The 22,045-nt window shown below is 31.3% G+C and overlaps 1 protein-coding gene across 1 annotated transcript in view; it reads left to right on the forward strand.

The window, feature by feature from the left end:
- Positions 1 to 22,045, forward strand: part of LOC145259607 (contactin-like) — a 193,192-nt gene that overhangs the window by 91,740 nt on the left and 79,407 nt on the right. The window contains exon 2 of the mRNA XM_080117263.1: positions 5,824 to 5,953. Within this exon, the coding sequence (XP_079973389.1) occupies positions 5,824 to 5,953 (130 nt within the window). The remainder of the gene's footprint in view (positions 1 to 5,823; positions 5,954 to 22,045) is intronic.

Genomic DNA, 22,045 nt, shown 5'->3' on the forward strand with positions numbered 1-22,045 from the left:
ATTTTTTCCTTTGCTCTTTATTCTAACACTACACTAAGTTTACTGTTTTATTTCGCTACAGTTGATATTGTGTAGAACAATAAGAAAATCATAGTGAACAATGCATTCAACAAAATTTCACACACATTTCTAGATACCTATATCTAATAAGTTCAAAAGAAAGGACACACTTAGGGAGGTATTTTGGTGGTCAAGTCACTAAATAGAGATTAGCTGGTTTCCCGGCATAGCCCAGGATGTAATAAAGATTGACTGAAATACATGTTCTAGCTGGTTTCTAGGCGTTGCCAGGGATGTAATATAGACACATTATGTTGTATATTACCTGTTCTCTTCTCCCTAAGGTAAAACAATTTCATATACATGCTGTAAATTACCTATGCTAGGGATAAAACATGAACAATACCAGTCCGGGGGTAGATAAAACAAATAATACATAGAGATGAAAGATTCGTCTCCCCTAAGAATAAAACATATGTTCAATATCTGCTTTTGTTTTTTCATTGTTTATACGGTCCCGAGCAACGCCGGGTAGCCCTGCTAGTCAATTATAAAACAGATTCCTAACTCGATCATAAGTAGACTCAGCAATAACTCAAGCGATGAAAATGTATTTAACAGGTCAAACAATATCTAGAAAACAGCCATAAAAACTAGTGGATATAAACATATTGATATCAAATATAAGCAACAAAACACCAATAACTATAATAAAATTAAAATTAGAAGAAAAAGAAATATAATCTGGTATACGGCGTCATACAACCATATGTTAAAAAAAAACTTGGCAATAAATTTCTAGATCTTATCGAAAAGCATTTCCCCGCAACCAATCCTTTACACAAACTTTTCAATAAAAATAACCTAAAGTTATCCTACAGCTGCTTCTATAATTTAGAGATGGTAATTAAAGCACATAATAAGAAAATATTAAATAGAAGCAATGAAAACAACAAAATAAACAATAAAAAATGGACACCATGACAAAAATCAAACTAACACAAAGAACACATATGTAACTAGTAGAAATAATAATAATAATAATAATAATAATAATAATAATAATAATAATAAACCAACTCCGGACAATAACAACCATACTAGAAATAAAAAAATAAAAATACTAATAACGAACAATATAAATGCAACTGTAGATACCGGCCACTTCGCCCACTTCAAAATAAATGTCTAACCAAAAGCATAGTTTACCAGGCCACAATATTTTCGAAAAAAAAACACCGAATAACATGAAATATTATGTAGGTATGGCTTCCTTAGATTTCAAAACTCGATATTATGACCACAAAAGTACATTCAATAATAAAAAAAACACCGAATGGAAACAACGCTAGCAAACAAATACTGAGAACTCAAGGAAAGCGGACGTTCGCCGGTAGTCGAATGGAAAATAGTAAGACAAGCAAACACATGTAGAGACCTAGACGATCAATGTAGATTATGCCTTCATGAAAAATTTGCTATCATATACTTTAAAGAACCCTCAACATCTATTAAACTGTATGAGAGAAATAGCGAACAACGGTGTTCACAGAATAAAATTTACTCTAGGATAAAGATACAAAATAATTGTAAAACTAACAATAACAATAGAAAATAAACAAATAAAAATAAATAAATGAACATACATATACATAACATATCACACACACATACGCACACACTTATATATACATACATAAACTAGCATATAAAAAATTAACCTAGATTAGTAGCACACACACAAAAGAACGGGTCAACCGGAGGTACACTGGGCGTTTGTTCTGTAAGTGCCTGCTCATTGGCTGATTAGGAAGGGTGCGATGAAAACTAGAAAGCTGATTGGCCAACTAAAAACTCAATAGAAGCTGCGTATATAAAAACGCGAGTCAACCACAAAATTCTTGCATGAGCCTGATGAATCCTAGCGTGTATGAAACGCAGAACATTCTGTGTATCTTAATCGCCATATATAGTTTATAACTTACTACCTAGATCTACCTACGTATTGAGCACTGTTGAAGTAAATACTCAAAGTATACGCATAAATTTATACTTTCGTATATTAATTTATGTGATTAAATGAAATATATATATATATGTATATATATGTATACATATATATATATACATATATATATATATATATTAGTGATGGGACGATTCCAAAATTTTCCCGATTCCGATACAATTACCGATTCCTTTCAAAATTTCCGATTCCGATCCGATTCCCGATTCCGATTCTTTTAAAATTTATACATATTTAATTAGAGATTTTTTTGTTTTGTTTTGTTTCTTTCGCAAATTTTCAAATTATTACATAAACCCCAGGGTAATGTCCGCGTATATTTTTCTCAAATGTTTGCTCTGTAATTGATTAAAAATTAGAAGACAACAAAACATTTATTTTGATTTTAAAACAAAGCTATATTGTATCAGTTCGTATTTCTGTATACTTACATAAATAGTTAAATAGTTGAAAACATTCGAAGATTAGTAGGCAAAAATAAGAAAACGATGTAAGAACAACATATTTAACAACGCCACCTCTCATTGTTACGAACGAATTTCGAAATAATAATGTTACTATTTAGAAAAAAACATTTTTAACGAGAGATTGCGTGAGTTTTCTGTGCCTTCTCTCTATGAATGAACAAAAATTTTATTTTAATTATAAAAATTTGGTAGGTTATTAAATTGATTTACTTTGCTATAAAAAATAAAACAAAACAAAAACAAAACGAAGTGCAAATGGTGATGACGATGATGACGACGATGACGACGACAACAACAACAACAACAACAACAACGACAACGACGACTTTATAGATTAACACGCAGCTAAATCCCTATTCTAAAATGAAATATTACTTTTATAGATTACGTGTTTACCCATTTCTTTTAAATTGACGGAAAGAAAAGCGATCATGGTACTTGTGCAGTTTACGTCCCTCCTTAAAAAACGAAAATTAAAAAAAACAATTATATTCTACGTACCCGTTATGGAATGAAGTTCTCATGAAAAAAAATTTCACTTAATTTCATCAAGTAGTTTTGTTTTTACAGCTTGTTTTCAATCTCGGAAACATGGAATTTCTCTAATAAATCGCTTAATTGATATCAAAGGGAAGTAATCCATTATATTTCGACCAAAATCAATGCTAATGGCGTAGTTTAGATTGACTGTTTCGAATGTCTCGAATGAATTCGTTTAGCGATAAAAATAAAACAACTGGATGAAATTAAGTGAAATTTTTTCATGAGAACTTAATTCCATAACGGGTACGTAGAATATAATACTTTTTTTTTAAATTTTGTTTTTTAATGGGGGACGTAAACTGCACAAGTACCGCGATTATTTTAGAATTTAGAATTTTAAAAATTATGAAAGTAATACTTTATACATTATATATATATATATATATATATATATATATATATATATATATATAAAAGTGAACGTGTCTGCTGTCTGTCAGTCTGTCTGTGTGTCTGTCTGTCTGTACATTTCCCTACGCAATAACTCTGTCAATTTTTAGTCTATAGACTCGAAATTTGAAATACCGGGTACTGAGATTTGGGAAAATCGATGTGACGGGTGTCAGTCAGAAATTTGGCTGTTAAGGGGTCAAATTTCAACGATTTGACCTTTAAGAACTCTACCAAACTCCTCCGACAATTTTGGGTCTAGACACTTGAAATTTTAGATTTAGGTTCCTTGAACCTGGATCTAACTTAATAAAGTGATTTGAGCCCGAAACAATAAATTTTAAGGGGTCATAATAGGGGTAAAGTTTTAAAAATTTAACCATTTTTTTTAGTTTTTTGGCTTTTTTTTGCACAGCATACACCTCCAAAGACCCGAGCAACGCCGGGCACCCCTGCTAGTATATCTATAAAAGTGAACGTGTTTGTGTGTGTGTCTATGTATGTATGTGTCTGTATACATTTCTCTACGCAATAACTCTGTTAATTTTTAATTTACAGACTCGAAATCTGATATACAGGGTACTGAGATTTGAGAAAATCGATGTGATCGAGTTTCGGCCAGAAATTTCGCTGTTAAGGGGTCAAAATTCAACGATTCGACCTTTGAGAACTCTACCAAACTCCTCCGACAATTTTGGGTTTAAACACTTGACATTTTAGATATTGGTTCTTTGGACATAGATCTAATTTAATAACTTAATTTGAGCCCAAAACGATAAATTTTAAGGGGTCATAATAGAGGTCAAAGTTTAAAAAAAATTACCGTTTTTTTTTTGTTTTTTTTTTGCTCAGCATACACTTCCAAACTCCCGGGCAACGCCGGGCACCCATTGCTAGTATATATATATATATATATATATATATATATATAGATATATATATATATATATATATATATATATATATATGAGTGCAGGCCAAAATAAGTTTGTTCTTCTATGATCACTATTAACAATCTTTGACGAACATAAATATTGTGAATAAATCGCGGTTGATAAATTATAGCTCTTGTCTTGCTCTATTGAGCTATTTAAATAAATGTTTTGATATTAACAATATAATATCTGAATAAGAAAATATTATTTGCAATTTATATATATATACTAGTAAAAGTACCCGTCGTTAACTGAGTTCGAAAGTATGATTTATGAAAGTATGATAGGTTATAAAAAGAAAGGGTTGTAAAGAGATAGTTTCGAATTTTAGGGTATCAAAACCAAAGCAAAATATGATGAAAGTAAAAATAAAATAGATAAACTCCATAATTTATCATACCATACCTGTTCACACTGAAACACTTATCACAATATTTTGTGGATCTATATTAAAAAAACTTGTTAAACTTTGTGACATATTTCCATTCTATGGAGGTCAGGCGCGAACGAACACCCCATAATTTTATTATACCATATTTTTTTCAAACTGAAACAATTATCAAAGTATACTTACGCAGATAGATATGAAAAGTCTTTATTAAAGTTTGTGCCTATTTCCATTCTATGGAGGCCAGGCGCGAACGCAGACTCCACAACTTTATTGTACTATCCCGATTTAAGTTAAAACATACTTATCAAAGTATTATTATGTATATCTATATCAAAAACACTTGTAAACGTTTTTTTTTTAATTTTTAAATTTTTTATTTCCATACTTTGTGGACCAGGCAAGAATGCAGACCCCACAATATCAATGAATCATCATTATGCCAGATCAAACATACCCATTCCTGTGTCTCGATACATCTTCTATCATTATATGTCATCAGTTTTCTATAATAGGAGCCTATTCGTGACCAGGCACACACACAGACGTTCAGCTTTATATTATAGCTGTGTAATATATAAGTATATATATATATATATATATATATATATATATATATATATATATATATATATATATGATTATCTATATTGTTATAATAGGCCCGAAGTGTATTACATTTGATAAATATTTTAAATCTTCTGGAACACTGCTATAAAAAAAATACACCGCTAATTTCCGTTCTTCCTACACCTGGTTTCACGGGATAAAACTGTCCCTTAATTGATTCGATTGTTTTTGAAAAAGAGGTTCTACCTCGAATATAATTAAAAATATAACACACCATTATCATTTGATAGATTACTGTAATAAATATATATTGTAACTTCATTTATTCTAATTTACATGGTAACAAATAGTCTCTTTAAAGCAAAAGACTACGCCCTTAATTTTGTTAATGTTTCATTTTTTCAAATTTCTTTAAATATCTCCTTTTGTTTTAAATTGCACATTAGAGGAACTTTGTGTTCTAATGAGTTCCATTATTAATAACTATTGTTATTCGTTTTGCAGGCTGTAAGAGACGGTGAACCAGAAGGTTTATATATACGCAACGTGCAGGTGACACACGCCGGTCTGTATACGTGTATCGCAAAGACAACGGTTGAAAAAGAGTATGCAAGTGCACACCTGACGGTCAAAGGTAAGTATAAAGTTCACTAAAAGCAAGGGCATACGGAAAAAAATTAAGGTAAATACTTAGATCAGTATATAATTTGCACGTGTGTCTAAACTCGTGCATCGTCTAGTGGTAGAAAATGTCCGTCTAATAAATGCGTGAATACAAATACGTTTGTATATACGTGTCACCATCATCTATATGACGTGTGTATACATGGGTGTTCGTCTAATATAGTTTTTCTATCGTTCATTGAATTGATGCGTGTATAACACTTACGACAGTGTTGATATATTAACAGATACATTTAAACAACGAACACGTAACATTGACAACATAAAGGGACAAATAACGGTTTTCTGACGTTGTAACATTGGGCCAATCGGAGAAACAAAGCTAGTTCGTCTTTAATCTTGTTTGAAGGATCCTTGGGACAGCTGCAAAGAACATTTATTTCAATGAATAAACAAATCTCGGGTTGTCCTTTCAGCAACTTTATTTCCGATGTTTCCTCATTGGAAAGATGAAACGCTGGTCCTAGACAAACGCATTCTAATCCCTACTACTGGGATATATAACCGCCCGTGAACCGTATTTCTCCCTGTCTCGACTTCGAATGCGTCTGCTCTCTCTCACTCCCGATTCTAAACTAAAAGATGATTCGTGTTTGTCAAGCTCCACACTAAGCCTACGCCGGTTTAAATGTCTACGTAAGATTACGTCAGACTCTTAAGGCCAACCTATTCTTTTATTAATGTTTGTGTTCTAACATTCTTTTCTATTAAAACGTGTTAAAATAAATAATTTTATCTATAAATATTTGCTTCGCTATGATAACGTTCTATCTTTTTACAAATATTATAACGAGCATAATAACCATTGACTAGCACAACTTCCGGCATTACCCTACCAATATCTAACAAAATATCTACAGCGAATGCATGTTTTTAAATTTGCATTAAAAATAGCAATATAACCGTTTGACGCCTCACATACAAAGCGATTTTTCTTTCATTTAGTTTTATATTTATTTAGGTCTTTAATTTTTCAGGAAGAAATTCTTTCATTAAAGAGACGAAGGTGTTCATGCTAGTAATATTATTATTTATTTATTTAGTAAAGTTATTTTTATATTCTGGTTGTTTTGATGCTTGGGTGCTTTAACGAAAGGGAATTATTTTATTCTACAATAGTTTTATTAAAATAATTAACAACATACACAATGGCGAAAACTATAGTAAAAAAAAAAGAAGAAATCTTTGCAGCTTTTTAGATGTACACGTAGCTTCGAGGTGACACACTGATGAGTGGGGTTTGCTAGCAGGAGAAGAGAAATAGATTGCCTCTACATTCGGGAGCCGGGGGGGGGCGTGAAATTGAACCATAGCTGAATGTCTTAACACAGAGACACAACTATACACGTAGAGAAATACCCGTACCAACAACAAATATTTATAGACGACCATGTTTATAAATATGTAAGCGCATACATTCAGAAGCATATATGCACACACAAAAGCCATATTAAACAAACCCACTGTATTATAATTTTAACGACATATACCATACCGAGAAATATAGGGCGAATAATTAAAATTTTTGAAGCCTTTTTTGAATTTGTATTTTTAACATATAACAAGAACGCTATTATGTGATGATTGCAACGTCTTTTCAGACGAGTGCCACTCCCTCAGACATTTAAAATCCATGAGCCCAAATGCCCGAGGGAGTATCTACACAAAGATGATGTTACAGAGTCTTAGCTTTGTACGACAGCTAAGTCTCTCTCGGTTCAAAATGTTGAGATCCAGCAACAAGCAAGAGCAAGATAGCCAGCAACAAATTAAACTGCAGACCAGCTTAATGCGGGTACTGGTCTTCCGCTTTATGGTTTTTTAAATCAGAGATTTGCTTTTCCAAGAAAGGTTGCCTTCACCACGGCTTACGGGAGCCCTCTCCACCCCAATACACATATATACACACACATATACACGGTGCTAGTTGGCCGTTGACTCAGAAAAGAGTACATTCGCCCTTTGGAAGGTCTTGTTTTTAATCCTTCAGGGAGACTAGCCGCCCTCCTCACCAAACAAGTCTGGTGGGGGAACAGTTTAGTCGCCGGTGACCCGACCATGAGGCAGGTAGTACTGGATTACATGGTACCAGTAACATATGACATGACCTGACAGTTTCGCTATTATGTATACATATACATACGTGCAGATATACTAACACACACACACACACACACACACACACACACACACATATATATATATACATATATATATATATATATATATATATATATATATATATATATATATATATATATATATATAGTAACACCACAGGATACGGTGGCCCTAGGATACGGTTTTTTTTCAGATAACGATGTGCAGTACGATGTGTTTCCGGTTCCTGGGTACGATATTTTCCCCGCCTTACGGTTTTATTTATATATTATTTGATTATATACATGTGTATTATACACTTTATTATATTTTATCACTAATTTCTAATGCCGTATCCTGGTTTTCTAATATATATATGTATATATTATAGCTATGAAAAGAGGAAGACTGAGTATTTTTGTATCCATGGTAAAAAGTAGGACGGAGGGAGAATATTTAATGAGAGAGAAAAAAAAATAGAAAATGGGGAAGAGTCGGCCGACCAGGTTTCACCCTCTCTTTTCAAATGCCAAATCGAGGTTTTTTTTTTAATATATATATTTCTTTCGGGAAAACGAATTTAAAAGTGGGAGCGACTAAAATAAAATCAAATTATCGAGGGGGGGGAGAAAAAATGAGAGGAAAAACTAAAATAAATCTATCGTTATGATATGGGGAGAAAACGCCTTAGAGACGAATCACGTCCAAACCTAAAATACACTCCTTCTGCTTACAGAGAGAAGGTCTCCTTAACCAGACGTGAATAGTCTCCAAGACCTTCAAATGAAATAACGAGTGAGCGTGACTCAGGATAGAAAACGCAGTTTTTTTAAGCAAATGGTCCGTTATAGCGCAATCATACGTATTGCTCAAAATGTCCGTTGGTTGGAAGCTTCCATTCCGGATTTTACTAGGTACGTGTTGTTGGATGCGACCATCTAACCTTAGGGTTGTGCTTCCCACGTAGTTGGCACTGCAACTACATTTAAATTGATAAATAACATTATTCATATGATGGGGAGGGGCAGAACATCCTTTCGAGAAGATGCCAATAATGGTTTTGTCGCAAACACCACACGTACATCAGAGGAAAAATAGCAATGTTATACAGCTGAGCTAATCTGTTTGGCGAATTTTTCACTCACTATGCCTAACCAAGGTAAACGAATGTAAATTGGACATTTAGCCGCCATCTTAGATTTTATTTGGGAAAAATCATTTATTTTCCTTTTTATGGCGGAGTTTATCACATCAAGAGGGTACTCATAGTTTGATAAAGCATTAGTAATCATTTATAGTTCTTCATCCAATTTAGATTGTGAACAAATCATAAGGGCACGGTGTGTTAAGGTTCAAATCAAATTGTACTTTCGTTTGTTAGGGCAAAATGAATCCCACCGTCTATACACAGCAGTAAACGTTGGTTTACGGTAAATTGATGTCAGCTAATTTAATGGAGTTTATGTTATCAATACATAAAGGAAGGCTAAATTAGAATTGCTTTCCCCTTCATAAGTATACTTTAATACGGGATGCATTTTGTTGAGTAATGTGAAAATTATTTTGCCTATACATACATATATATATATATATATATATATATATATATATATATATATATATATGCATATACATATATATACACATATATACACATATATATACACATATGCATATATATACACATATATATGTATATATATACATATATGTACATATTTATATATACATATATGCATACATATACACACATACACACACACACACACACACACACACACACACACACATATATATATATATATATATATATATATATATATATATATATATATAATACATTTTGCTAACCGTATTTCTCTGTGTCTTTGTGTGAGTTCGGTCCCAAAAGATTCCGAAATGGTTAGGCATATTTATAAAAAACATTTTTCAGAAATTTATAATATAAGAAAGTGTTCTATCAAAATGCCTATATATATATATATATATATATATATATATATATATATATATATATATATATATATATATAACCGTTTCTTATCGTTGAGCCCTTTCAGTTTAAATAAAAAGTCGGTCAATTTAGCTTGATGCGCAGATCATCATATAATTATTAGATCACTCTGTCAGGCGTGAAAAAGCATTTAAAAATAAATTTCAACGATATTTCTTGCTGTTTACGGTAGCCAAATGGATTGGATCCTTGCTAATGAAACCAGAAATGGCTTCTCTTGCCGGGTTCGGATCGATCGACTGGTGTAAGACTCTGCACTGATGATTTCCGAAAGGATGAAACACTGTAGGTATTTAATAATTATTATAGTAAATAATTATATATGTATTTATGTGTATATATATATATATATATATATATATATATATATAATTATATTATTTTTAAAATATAATTATCCGCTGACACGTGTTTCCTCGTCTACGGCTCATCAGAGTGGCTGAATCTAGCGAGATTAAAAATTGGAACCCATTGTAAGACGCCTAAACCCTTACCCCTCGTCCACCTATCGTACTGTCTAGATGTATCGCGATTTACGTATATGTTTTTTTTGTTTTTTTGTTTTTGCGACACGTCTTGAATGAATTCAGTTATTTACGAAAGTGAATTTTTACCTAAATGTGAGTTGGGAATAATTTTCCCTTAACCAAATTGGTACACCGAAATGGGTAGCGGTATATATATTATTTTGAAAGTATAATTATCCATATGTACAAAGTAACCAAAAAGAACAGGCACCAACTCTAATTAGGCCACGTTTCTTAGTGTTTTGTCCGAATGAAATGAAACTTTAGTCATAACTAGTTTATTATATTCAAAAAATCACATCAAAACACTAGGGTCTTTGGCCTTTTTTTTCTCCGTTGACCGTAAAATGCTCAAAAAAACAATTGAATGTCCTCTATTTTTTTTTGGGGGGGGGTCACCCTGTATATATGTATACACATACACACACACATATATATATACACATATATGTATACATATATATAGATACATATATATATAAACATATATATATACATATATATACACATATATATATATATATGCATACATATATATATACATATATATACATACATATATATATATAAACATATATATACATATATATACACACATATATATACATACATATACATACATATACATACATATACATACATATATATATACATACACACACACACACACACATATACATATATATAGAGAGAGAGAGAAAATAAAAAAGGAACAAACCGTATTATGTGTTCATCAACGTTTCGTCTTTATTTCGAGACTTCTATATTGGATCAGTGGCATTTTACTGCTGATTTACGGAAATTACAAAAAATAATTGGTTCAAATTGCATATTCCCTTCTTACGTCGGTAAAAGATTACTAAGATTGCTGCGACGTCTTGTTAAATAATTGGCTTAAGTATCACACGGCCTCCTTTTTGAGCGCTTTGGTTTTGACTATAGGTAGAGCTTAAGACTAAATGATTAAATTGGTATTATGGGTTATGGCTAGAGTTTCCGGCTCTTTAACCAGACATTCTTTTGAAACCGATTAAGAGAAGTGTTTCCCTTGCTCTTGCACCGTGTTGCTTGCAACGCGAGGCGTAGAAAGCGCATATAGATTCATAACAAGTATATAACAACTCAAAGTAAAATCAAATAAAATCTCAAAGACCTTCGTTCCCTGGATTACTTAAGGGTTACGGTTCATCAAGAACTTGTTTACGTTGGACTTGAAGACGTTTTAATTTAGTACAGTTACTTCCGTTCTGTTTGTGTATCTGAGAGGCTGTCTGTGATCGTGAACAAAGCATTTTTTCCAGCAGTTCTTCCTATGTGTTTTGTATAAATAACGTTCTATTGTGTTTACGGATCGGTCCATATTCTCAAGCGACGCTTTCATTTTCATCAAACCTATCATCCTGTCTGAAAGCGTTATTTTATTTTGAACTCGCAGGCTGCCTAACATAGGCCGGTAGTAACATTCGTTTAAATATATTTTGATCAATGCAGATTTCGTATTTATTATTATATTATGTTGGACCCAATATATAGTAATCAAGTAAAAAAGTGAAACACAAAAAAAAATGGCTCGTGCGTCACCACTGAGAATCGAAAACAAACCGTTACGCGTAGGATTTACTTTTCCTTTGACGTTAATGCCTGAACTATAAAGAAGTATTTGCTACAAGCCCAAAAAATTAAACATAAACCAATAGCTATTACGTTACATGCATATTCGTAATGCCGTCTTTTGATCTTTACCTGGCAAATTTCATTTTTTTAAAAATTTTCACACTTTTGCACCGAATTTTCCCCAGCTCAAACCTAAATATAAAGTTTCGCATGGGTTCGAATACTCTAAATATTATGTTTCATGTCTGTAGTCTAAAAACTGACAGAGGAGTTTGTTAGGACAAATTTTGTAACCAAATGTATATACGTATACATAAACATATATAAAGAAAGAGATTTTTGTTTACTATAATCTTTTTACGCAAATATTATGCAAGTATAAATCATGTAGAATATGGGCATGAATATAATTACACGTAATAGTTAACTGAAGATGATCATCCCATAAAAAAACTGGAAACACTTAATGGGTATTTATTAAAATGAATGTTTAAAAGAATATGCAAATTAGTTAGATATTTTACAGATGAATGCAATTCTACAACTCATATATAACAAATTGGAATCTTCTTTATAAATAAAGAGAGACGGCGTTTTTAATATGAATATCACTACACACACAAAATAAAATTACAGGACTATAGATAAATATAAAAGGGATTATTAAATATTAAAGTGGGTTTGTCATTTTCTGTCCATCCTTTATGAAAACACCTGTTCGTTCAAGTTGATATCGGCAGACAGATTATTGGTTAAAATTTATGAGAAACATTTACGTACAAATCGAAATAATAATAGGTCACACGATTATACACCCACAGATGCACATGTGCACGCATACTAAGTAGCGTACTGGTTATCTATAAGTATACACGTGTCCATCTTGTGTGGTTTACGAGGATATTTTTGATACTTGTGCTTTTAAGCATGCTACTGATAGAAAACTGTGTGTACGTTAGTTTGTTAAACATTTTTTTTTTTTAGCTAGGACGTATAATTGCAAAAAACTGGAATGCGAAGGCACGGTACACACAGGCACAGACATATACAGACACACTAACACGCACACACATACACACATATATATATGCGTTTATGTATGTATGTATATATATATCCTTCAGGGAGACTAGCCGCCCTCCTCACCAAACAAGTCTGGTGGGGGAACCAGTTTAGTCGCCTGTGACCCGACCATGAGGCAGGTAGTACTGGGTTACATGGTACCAGTAGCATATGACATGACCTGACACAAAGGGCGAATGAACTCTTTTTCTGGGTCAACGGCCAACTAGCACCGTGTATATTGTGGGTGTATATGTGTATTGGGGTGGAGAGGGCTCCCGTAAGCCGTGGTGAAGGCAACCTTTCTAGGAGAAGCAAACCCCTGATTAAAAAACCATAAAGCGGGAGACCAGTACCCGCATTAAGCTGGTCTGCAATTTAATTTGTTGCTGGCTATCTTGCTCTTGCTTGTTGCTGGATCTCAACATTTTTGAACCGAGAGAGAGACTTAGCTGTCGTACAAAGCTAAGACTTTGTAACATCATCTTTGTATAGATACTCCCTCAGGCATTTGGGCTCATGGATTTTAAATGTCTGAGGGAGTGGCACTCGTCTGACAAGACGTTGCAATCATCATCATATATATATATATATATATATATAATTAAGTAATACAGATGTTTTTTTCTATTAATTCTATTTTGGATCCTTTTCACCTTCCGAATAACATTCTTCATTTATCTTTTGGATTTTGAACTTAAATTCTAGCTATTGAATAAAAATAAGTTTATGAATTCAAGAGTAAGTTCTCTACAATGTAGACTACAGGATATTGTGGACTAAGTCACTGAATAGAGGCATCTGAAGCTTTATCCAGGTCCATCGCTGCGAGCGATATAAGCACTGGCTTATGACAAATATGGTGATTACATCAGCCAGTTTCTGCCAGAGATGTAGAATGTTATTCGGAAGTTGGAAAGGATCAATAACAGAATTAATAAACAAAAGACGTTTATTTTATTAATGAAATATGCTTAACAGAAAATATGCTGCCTGAATACATGCAGACACACACACACACACACACACACGCATATATATATATATATATATATATATATATATATATATATATATATATATATATATATATATATAAGCTCTGACTCTCGTTTGGGCGGTCGGGTTTTGATCCTGGTTTCAGATAGTTGCTTGTCTAGCCGCACTGATGAGCCGTGAAACAGTGAAACAGTACTGTATGTGGATAACTATATATATATATATATGTATATGTATGTGCGTTTTAAGCTGATGACGATTCGACAAAGAATCGAAAACGTTCGTGATAAATGTGAAACTGATATTAATGTTTTGATTTGGACACAACAAAGATCATAATAAAAATCGAAAACTATAAAAATGAATTGTAGATATGTTCCCCTCCCATAGGCTTAAGCAGAAAGATGAGAAGGAAGTGAACGGTTGAGGTAGACTTCTTTCTTTCTTTCTTTTTTTTAGCTTTGTTGCTTTTAGTTCTATGTATATATAAGATATAAAAGAAAACACACACACAATTGTATATATACATACATATATATATGTATGTATACATATATGTATATATATATATATATATATATATATATATATATGCATGATTATAAGAACATTTAGGTGGGTAAAATTCTAAATTAATTTGGCGTGCTTAATAAAACCTATTATTTCATCATAGTCTCTTACAAATCGGTTATTGTTACAGCTTGAAAATGTAAACTTTCGCTTTTTAAACGAAAGTTGTGTCGTAAATAATTAACTAATACATTAAATTAAAAAGGAATTAAATAAATCAACGTTCAACCATATTGCTAGAAAAACAATTACAACAAATCTCTTCCTATAAACTCTAAGTAACGTGGAACTAATCATTAAAATAAATGTCGTTAAATATTATAACAATATACTATACAAATAATATAATATACAAATTAGCTTAATTCTGTAATGAATTAATAGTCTATGCAAGGCTTATAAGAAGAACGTATACAGTACGATTTCAGTATCTATATATTTATAGGATTTCGTGTGTGTTATTTATTTTGTATGTCACGCTTACATCCGCTTAGGTTCGCTTTAAGTAGAAACAGGCACCTATTAAACAAAGTTAACGCACTTATAAAGCTTAACATCACAAGTGCATTTAGAAGTTTTCTCACGGCATAAGCAAAAGGGACCAAAATATAAAATCAACAATAGTTTTTTTTTTATTTATAACCTGGACGCGTAAGAAATGTATGTACAGAGTACAATTGAATAACGATATTTGACTTCTGGATTTTGAACTTAAATTCAAGATAATATACAAAATAATTTGATTAAATCAAGAGTAGGTTCTCTACAGTGCAATATACTCTACAATATATTTTATATATGCATCCGAGTGACTGTTGTTTAATCGTTACGGAATTCCATTTCTTGTAATAAATAATTTTGCTAGGAATTCTTCATAAGTTTTGGTTTCGGTTTCAATTATAGCAGATGACACTTAAGTCATCTATTTTTTTTATAAATAATTTTACAAAAAAGAAAACTTTATAAGTTTTGGTTTCGGTTTCGATTATAGCTGAACGAACAAGTTATATTCATATTTCTTTCATTAGTTTTGGTTTCGTTTGTTTTTAATCAAGCTGATGTACCCAAGTCATATATATATATATATATATATATATATATATATATATATATATATATATATTGTGCGATGATAAAAGTGGGTGAGAAATGTTGTTCTTTTAACGGCACGCGTTATAAACGTATAATGTATTATTGTTTAGCCAGCGGGATATGATATCGACGTATAAGCTGAGCCATCTTTTATCAGAGATTTATCACACAGGTATATATTACAGTTCATATTTTCTTAAAGGTATCATTTTTTATAAGAATAATATATGCTTTATAACTTTCTTTCTTAAAGAGTTCTTCTATCTTCACTGCTGAGCTCCGTGACGAAACATGAAATGACAAACACCATAACCAATTGAGACCTCCGTTCTTTCCTCTTTTGTGAAACCACAGAACAACACTTTGTATTTTAAAGATATATTTTATTTCAGCCGTCTCAAATGGTCCTCATTAGGAGTCTGCATTTCGTGTCTACATACTTGTTCTTCACAGCTCCTCTTCCTGGCTTGAAGCAAGTCTGTTCACTTCCGTGACCAAACTCACTCTACTCCTTCCTCTAACCTTCTCGACCTCTTGACCTCAGTTACATTGCGTCATCATTAAAAAAGTACACGTATCTCAACGTGCGACTATTCCATGTATTCCCGGGCAAGGTCCTTTATTTTTATTTAACCTAGTTAATTTATGTAAACATTCTCAGCTAAAATCCATTGCTACACTTTAATATATAAACATTAAATAAATCCCAATATAAACTAACACTCCTCCATTGCTTTGTTTTTAATGTATATCTATTATCACTGTAATCTTCGAGCCTGCGAGCCAAGAAAACGTTAGATAACATCTCTATTTTTTTTCTAATTTATTCACACGTTTTTTCAACAAATGCACGGCGCAGATATACGTTTTCTATATCTCCCGTATTATTTGGTTTATCCGGCCGGACCCCTTTTTCCACGACCTATGGCATACCTCAGCCATTCCCCTGCCATATCCAAAATCAAGGCGTCTCCCGTCTTATATCAATAAAAAGAATTGACATCTCATCCGACAGATTTCTGACTCCTTCTTCCAGGTGTTAAACTCTAAACCTCTCCATGCCTTTAATGATCATATATATATTTTACTGCTGGAAACCAAAACAGAAAAAAACATATCTACTTAAGTTTCAGCATTCAATTTTCCAAGGTACCTGCTAACTTCATAATTCTATGAACGGATTCACTTTAACTTCCAAGTTCTGAACCCTCAGTCTTCCAAATCAGATCGTGGAAAAACGTAACACATCCCTTAACTAAACAATTAATTGAGGTGACCTGAAACCCATTCGCGCCCAACGGTACAAAGTATCCCACTAAACCGTTAGCTATCCCGATGATGAGGTGCGTGATTTCTCCAAATGTCCAACTCGGACCGCTTCAGGATACCAAACTAAAAACATACCACATACATAAACTGAGATATAAAATGTGAAACCCTTTTTTTAATTCCCTAATAGCGCAATCTTTACTTCCATAGTTATTATGTATTTGCGGCATATTTTATTATCATCTCATCCTGAGTGATTCGAAACATAATGGTCAGATTTGATTTTGCACCTCTCTGCCCCTTACACCATGTTAGGAAAACATTCCATTGTTCCCTATACTTAATTAGCAACTAAACCGCGAACGCTGGACTATCATCCCGTTTATTATTGTATACTATGTCGGAAATTTTTTCCGAAAATGGTCACCGCATCCTGATTTACATAGCATGCGGTAAACGATTTTTTTTTCAGAACCACTTACATCGTGCTTTTTCCAGCCGATCTACTAGAATTTGAAAAAAACTCATGACGAAAAAATACTTTGTGAACACCCATGAAAATAATACAATAATAACAGTCTACGTAAATTTAATCTTGTCCTCTCTACATTTTATTAGGCTGACCATCTAATCTTAATATAATCTTACTTTTTTTGCTGTTAATTATTTTTAAAAATAAGATTTTACAGACCCTGGAAAACAACAAATTATACAATACATAATACAATACATAATACAATACATTATACAATACATAATACAATACATAATAGAATAAATTATACAATATATAATACAATACGTAATACAATACATTATAAAATACATTATAAAATACATAATGCAATACATTATACAATATATTATAAAATACATAAAATGCATAATAGAATACATTATAAAATACATAATACAATAATAATACAATACATTATAAAATACATAATGCAATATATTATAAAATACATAATAGAATACATTATACAATACATAGTACAATACATAATACAATACATTATAAAATACATTATAAAATACATAATAGAATACATTATAAAATACATAATACAATACATAATAAAATACATTATAAAATACATTATAAAATACATAATGCAATACATAATAAAATACATAATAGAATACATTATACAATACATAATACAATACATAATACAATTCATTATAAAATACATAATGCAATACATTATAAAATACATAATACAATACATTATACAATACATTATAAATACATAATGCAATACATAATACAATACCTTATAAAATACATAATACCATACATTATACAATACATTATAAAATACATAATACAATACATAATAAACTACATAATAGAATTCATTATACCATACATAATACAATACATCATACAAAGCATTTTACAATACATAATAAAATACATAATAGAATATATTATACTATACATAATACAATACATTATACAATATATTATAAAATACATAATAAAATACATACTAGAATACATTATAAAATACATAAACAACACATAATACAATACATTATACAATACATTATAAAATACATAATACAGTACATAATAAAATGCATAATAGAATACATTATAATATACATAATACAATACATAATACAATACATTATACAATATATTATAAAATACAAATAATAATAAATAATAATAAAATGCATAATAGAATACATTATAAAATACATAATACAACACATAATACAATACATTATACAATACATTATAAATACATAATACAATACATAATAAAATACATAATAGAATACATTATACAATGCATAATACAATACATAACATAATACATTATACAATATATTATAAAATACATAATAAAATGCATAATGCAATACATTATAAAATACATAATACAACACATAATACAATACATTATACAATACATTATAAAATACCTAATACAATACATAATAAAATACATAATAGAATACATTATACAATACATAATACAATACATCATGCAATGCATTTTACAATACATTATACAATACATAATAGAATGCATAACACAATACAAAATCATCAATACAAATTTTTTCTATTCCAACATTCAACATTAACTTCAAAGTAAATTACTTAAAACAACATTTTTCCAGTCCTTTTTTTTAATTGTCTAATAAATGCCGTTCAAAACTGAAATAGAAACAACGTTCACAATGTTCAGAAACTGTCCATTGCTTCTGACCCAAAAAGAGCATCCATTTTTAAAACAAACAGGTCAAATCCAGCGATGGCCATTCTTTTTTTCAACCTTTATGTCACACGCACACGAATCAAAACACTGTTACAATGATTGGCATGAAAATGAAACCATTTGATAAATTCGCCTGCGTGTGTGTCAGTTAACATGTTTTATTTGTCTTTCTTTCTAATCTCGGCGCATCGTTTATTTTAAACAGTATAACGTGTTCTTTTCTTCTGATTTTTACATCGAGTGACATGTTTTCTTCTGAGATTTTCTCTTATAAACTTTCTCTTTTCTAAATATTCAACATATAAAGTTTTACGTATGCATTTTTCTTTCTTCATTAAACGTTGTGCGTGTGTAATTAGTTCTTTTGTTCTTTTTTTTTCAATCCTGGATATGACCTTGAACTATATCCGATGTTAAGGCCCCAGTTGCGGGCTTTGGGAAGTGTGGAGCCACCCTTTAATTGCCATTGCTCCCAGGTTCACTCTGATCCGGAGTGGTAGTACCTGTTAGGATCCCAAATTTAGGTTAAATAAAAACCGACCAGCAAAAAATATATATATTCTATTAAAAATGTTTCTTCTTAATAAGTGGATTTAGAATTAAATAACCTGAAAACCGGTGATACACCAGAAAACAAAAACAACCAACCATATATTTTTTTCATACATATTATTGTGTTTGTATGGGATGTTTTTTCACGGAATCTCCCTTCCTCCTTCAAAACCTGCTCTCCACGTTGAGCTTTACTATAACCCAGGTTCAATATCGCATCTGCACACACACACACACACACACACACACACACACACACACACACACACACACACATATATATATATATATATATATATATATACAGAGGTGCTAGTCTAGCGGCACTGATGAGTTGTGATACAACGAAACAGGACTGTATGTTGATAACTACAAATATATATATATATATATATATATATATATATATATATATATATATATATATATATATACAGGGTGGGCCCAAATAAGGGTCCTATCTTTAAATTTCAATAACTTCCACAAAATAAAAGTTAAACTCCTCAAACTTTATGTGTGTGTAGGCTGACCCTTCCGAAATCTTTTGAAATAAACAAAGCAAATTTTGGCCGAAAAACACTTCTTAAAACTTACATGAATTTATGAATTTTTAAAAATAGGACCCTAATTTCAGCCCACCCTATATATATATATATATATATATATATATATATATATATATATATATATATATATATGCAACTCGAAAACTGATGATTTATGCAAGATGGTCCGAAAGCCGTCTGAAGCATTTCATACGTTTCCTTGGCATGTTTCTAAGTTAAAACGGAATTTTTTTTTATTGCATATCGTTCTTCTAAAGTGTCCCCGCGGCTAGATTGCATTTTTGAAATTCATCAAATGTAACAATCCGTCTTTAGTAGGGTGTATCCCAATTGATGCTGTAGCTGTTCATTTGTAACCTGAAATCAGAAAAATTGGTCAATCATCTCATAATATGTATAGCAATTACTTACTTCGTGTTAAATTTCCTTAAAATCGAGTCATCCGAAAGAAAGTTACTGAGACGCAGATACATAGACCAAGACGATTTTACAGATTAATAGAGGTATATAAAAAATGAATGTTTTTGTCAAAATGCAAAATTTATAACAGATACTTTTTTTAAATAGCTTATTAATTCAGGACTAAAACTATGAATATTCTTAATTTTAACCGCCTTTTTCTTTCACAAAAAATTCATTACGTTCGGCCCAAAGTTTGTATATTGAGTACACACACACACACACACACACACACACACACACACACACACACACATAGACACACACACACATAGACACACACACACACACACAGACACCTCTCTCTCTCTGTATATATATATATATATACAGTGATGATCATATTTATTGGCACGGTAAAATAAAAGTTAAATTTTGTCTAATAAATTCTAAAAAAGGGATTAAATTAAAGAAAATAACAAAGTATATTATGTATTTTTAACTGGCCTTTCCGATGCAGCAATCGGATTTTAGAAAAAATAAATAACAAAGGAACAACAAACATAATTGCAAAAAACCCTTGTTCAAAATTATTGGCACGATTTATTTAATAATCAATTGTATATCCTTTGGCCTTGATTACCTTCCTCAGTCGCTTTTCATAGTTTACAACCAAGTTGTTGCACTCTTCAGTAGTAATTTTAGCCCAATCTTCCTGACAATAATTCTCCAATTGAATAAGATTCTTAGGCTTCCTTTGCATTACCCTCAATTTTAATGTTCTCCATAAATTTTCAATTGGATTAAGGTCTGGGCTTTGTGATGGCCACTCCAAAACATTAATATGATTGTCCTCAAGCCATTTCTTAGTCAGTTTAGCCGAATGCTTTGGGTCATTATCTTGCATGAACCACCAACGACGACCAAGTGAGAGCTCTTTAGCAGAGTCTTTCAGGTTTTCATCCAATATTTTAACATAATCTTCCTTTTTTATGCTACCTGTGACCTTAACAAGTCGCCCTGGTCCAGAGGCAGCAAAGG

Source organism: Euprymna scolopes, chromosome 35, assembly GCF_053919585.1.
Source record: "Euprymna scolopes isolate OS-2025 chromosome 35, ASM5391958v1, whole genome shotgun sequence".
Taxonomy (NCBI): Eukaryota; Metazoa; Mollusca; class Cephalopoda; order Sepiida; family Sepiolidae; genus Euprymna; species Euprymna scolopes.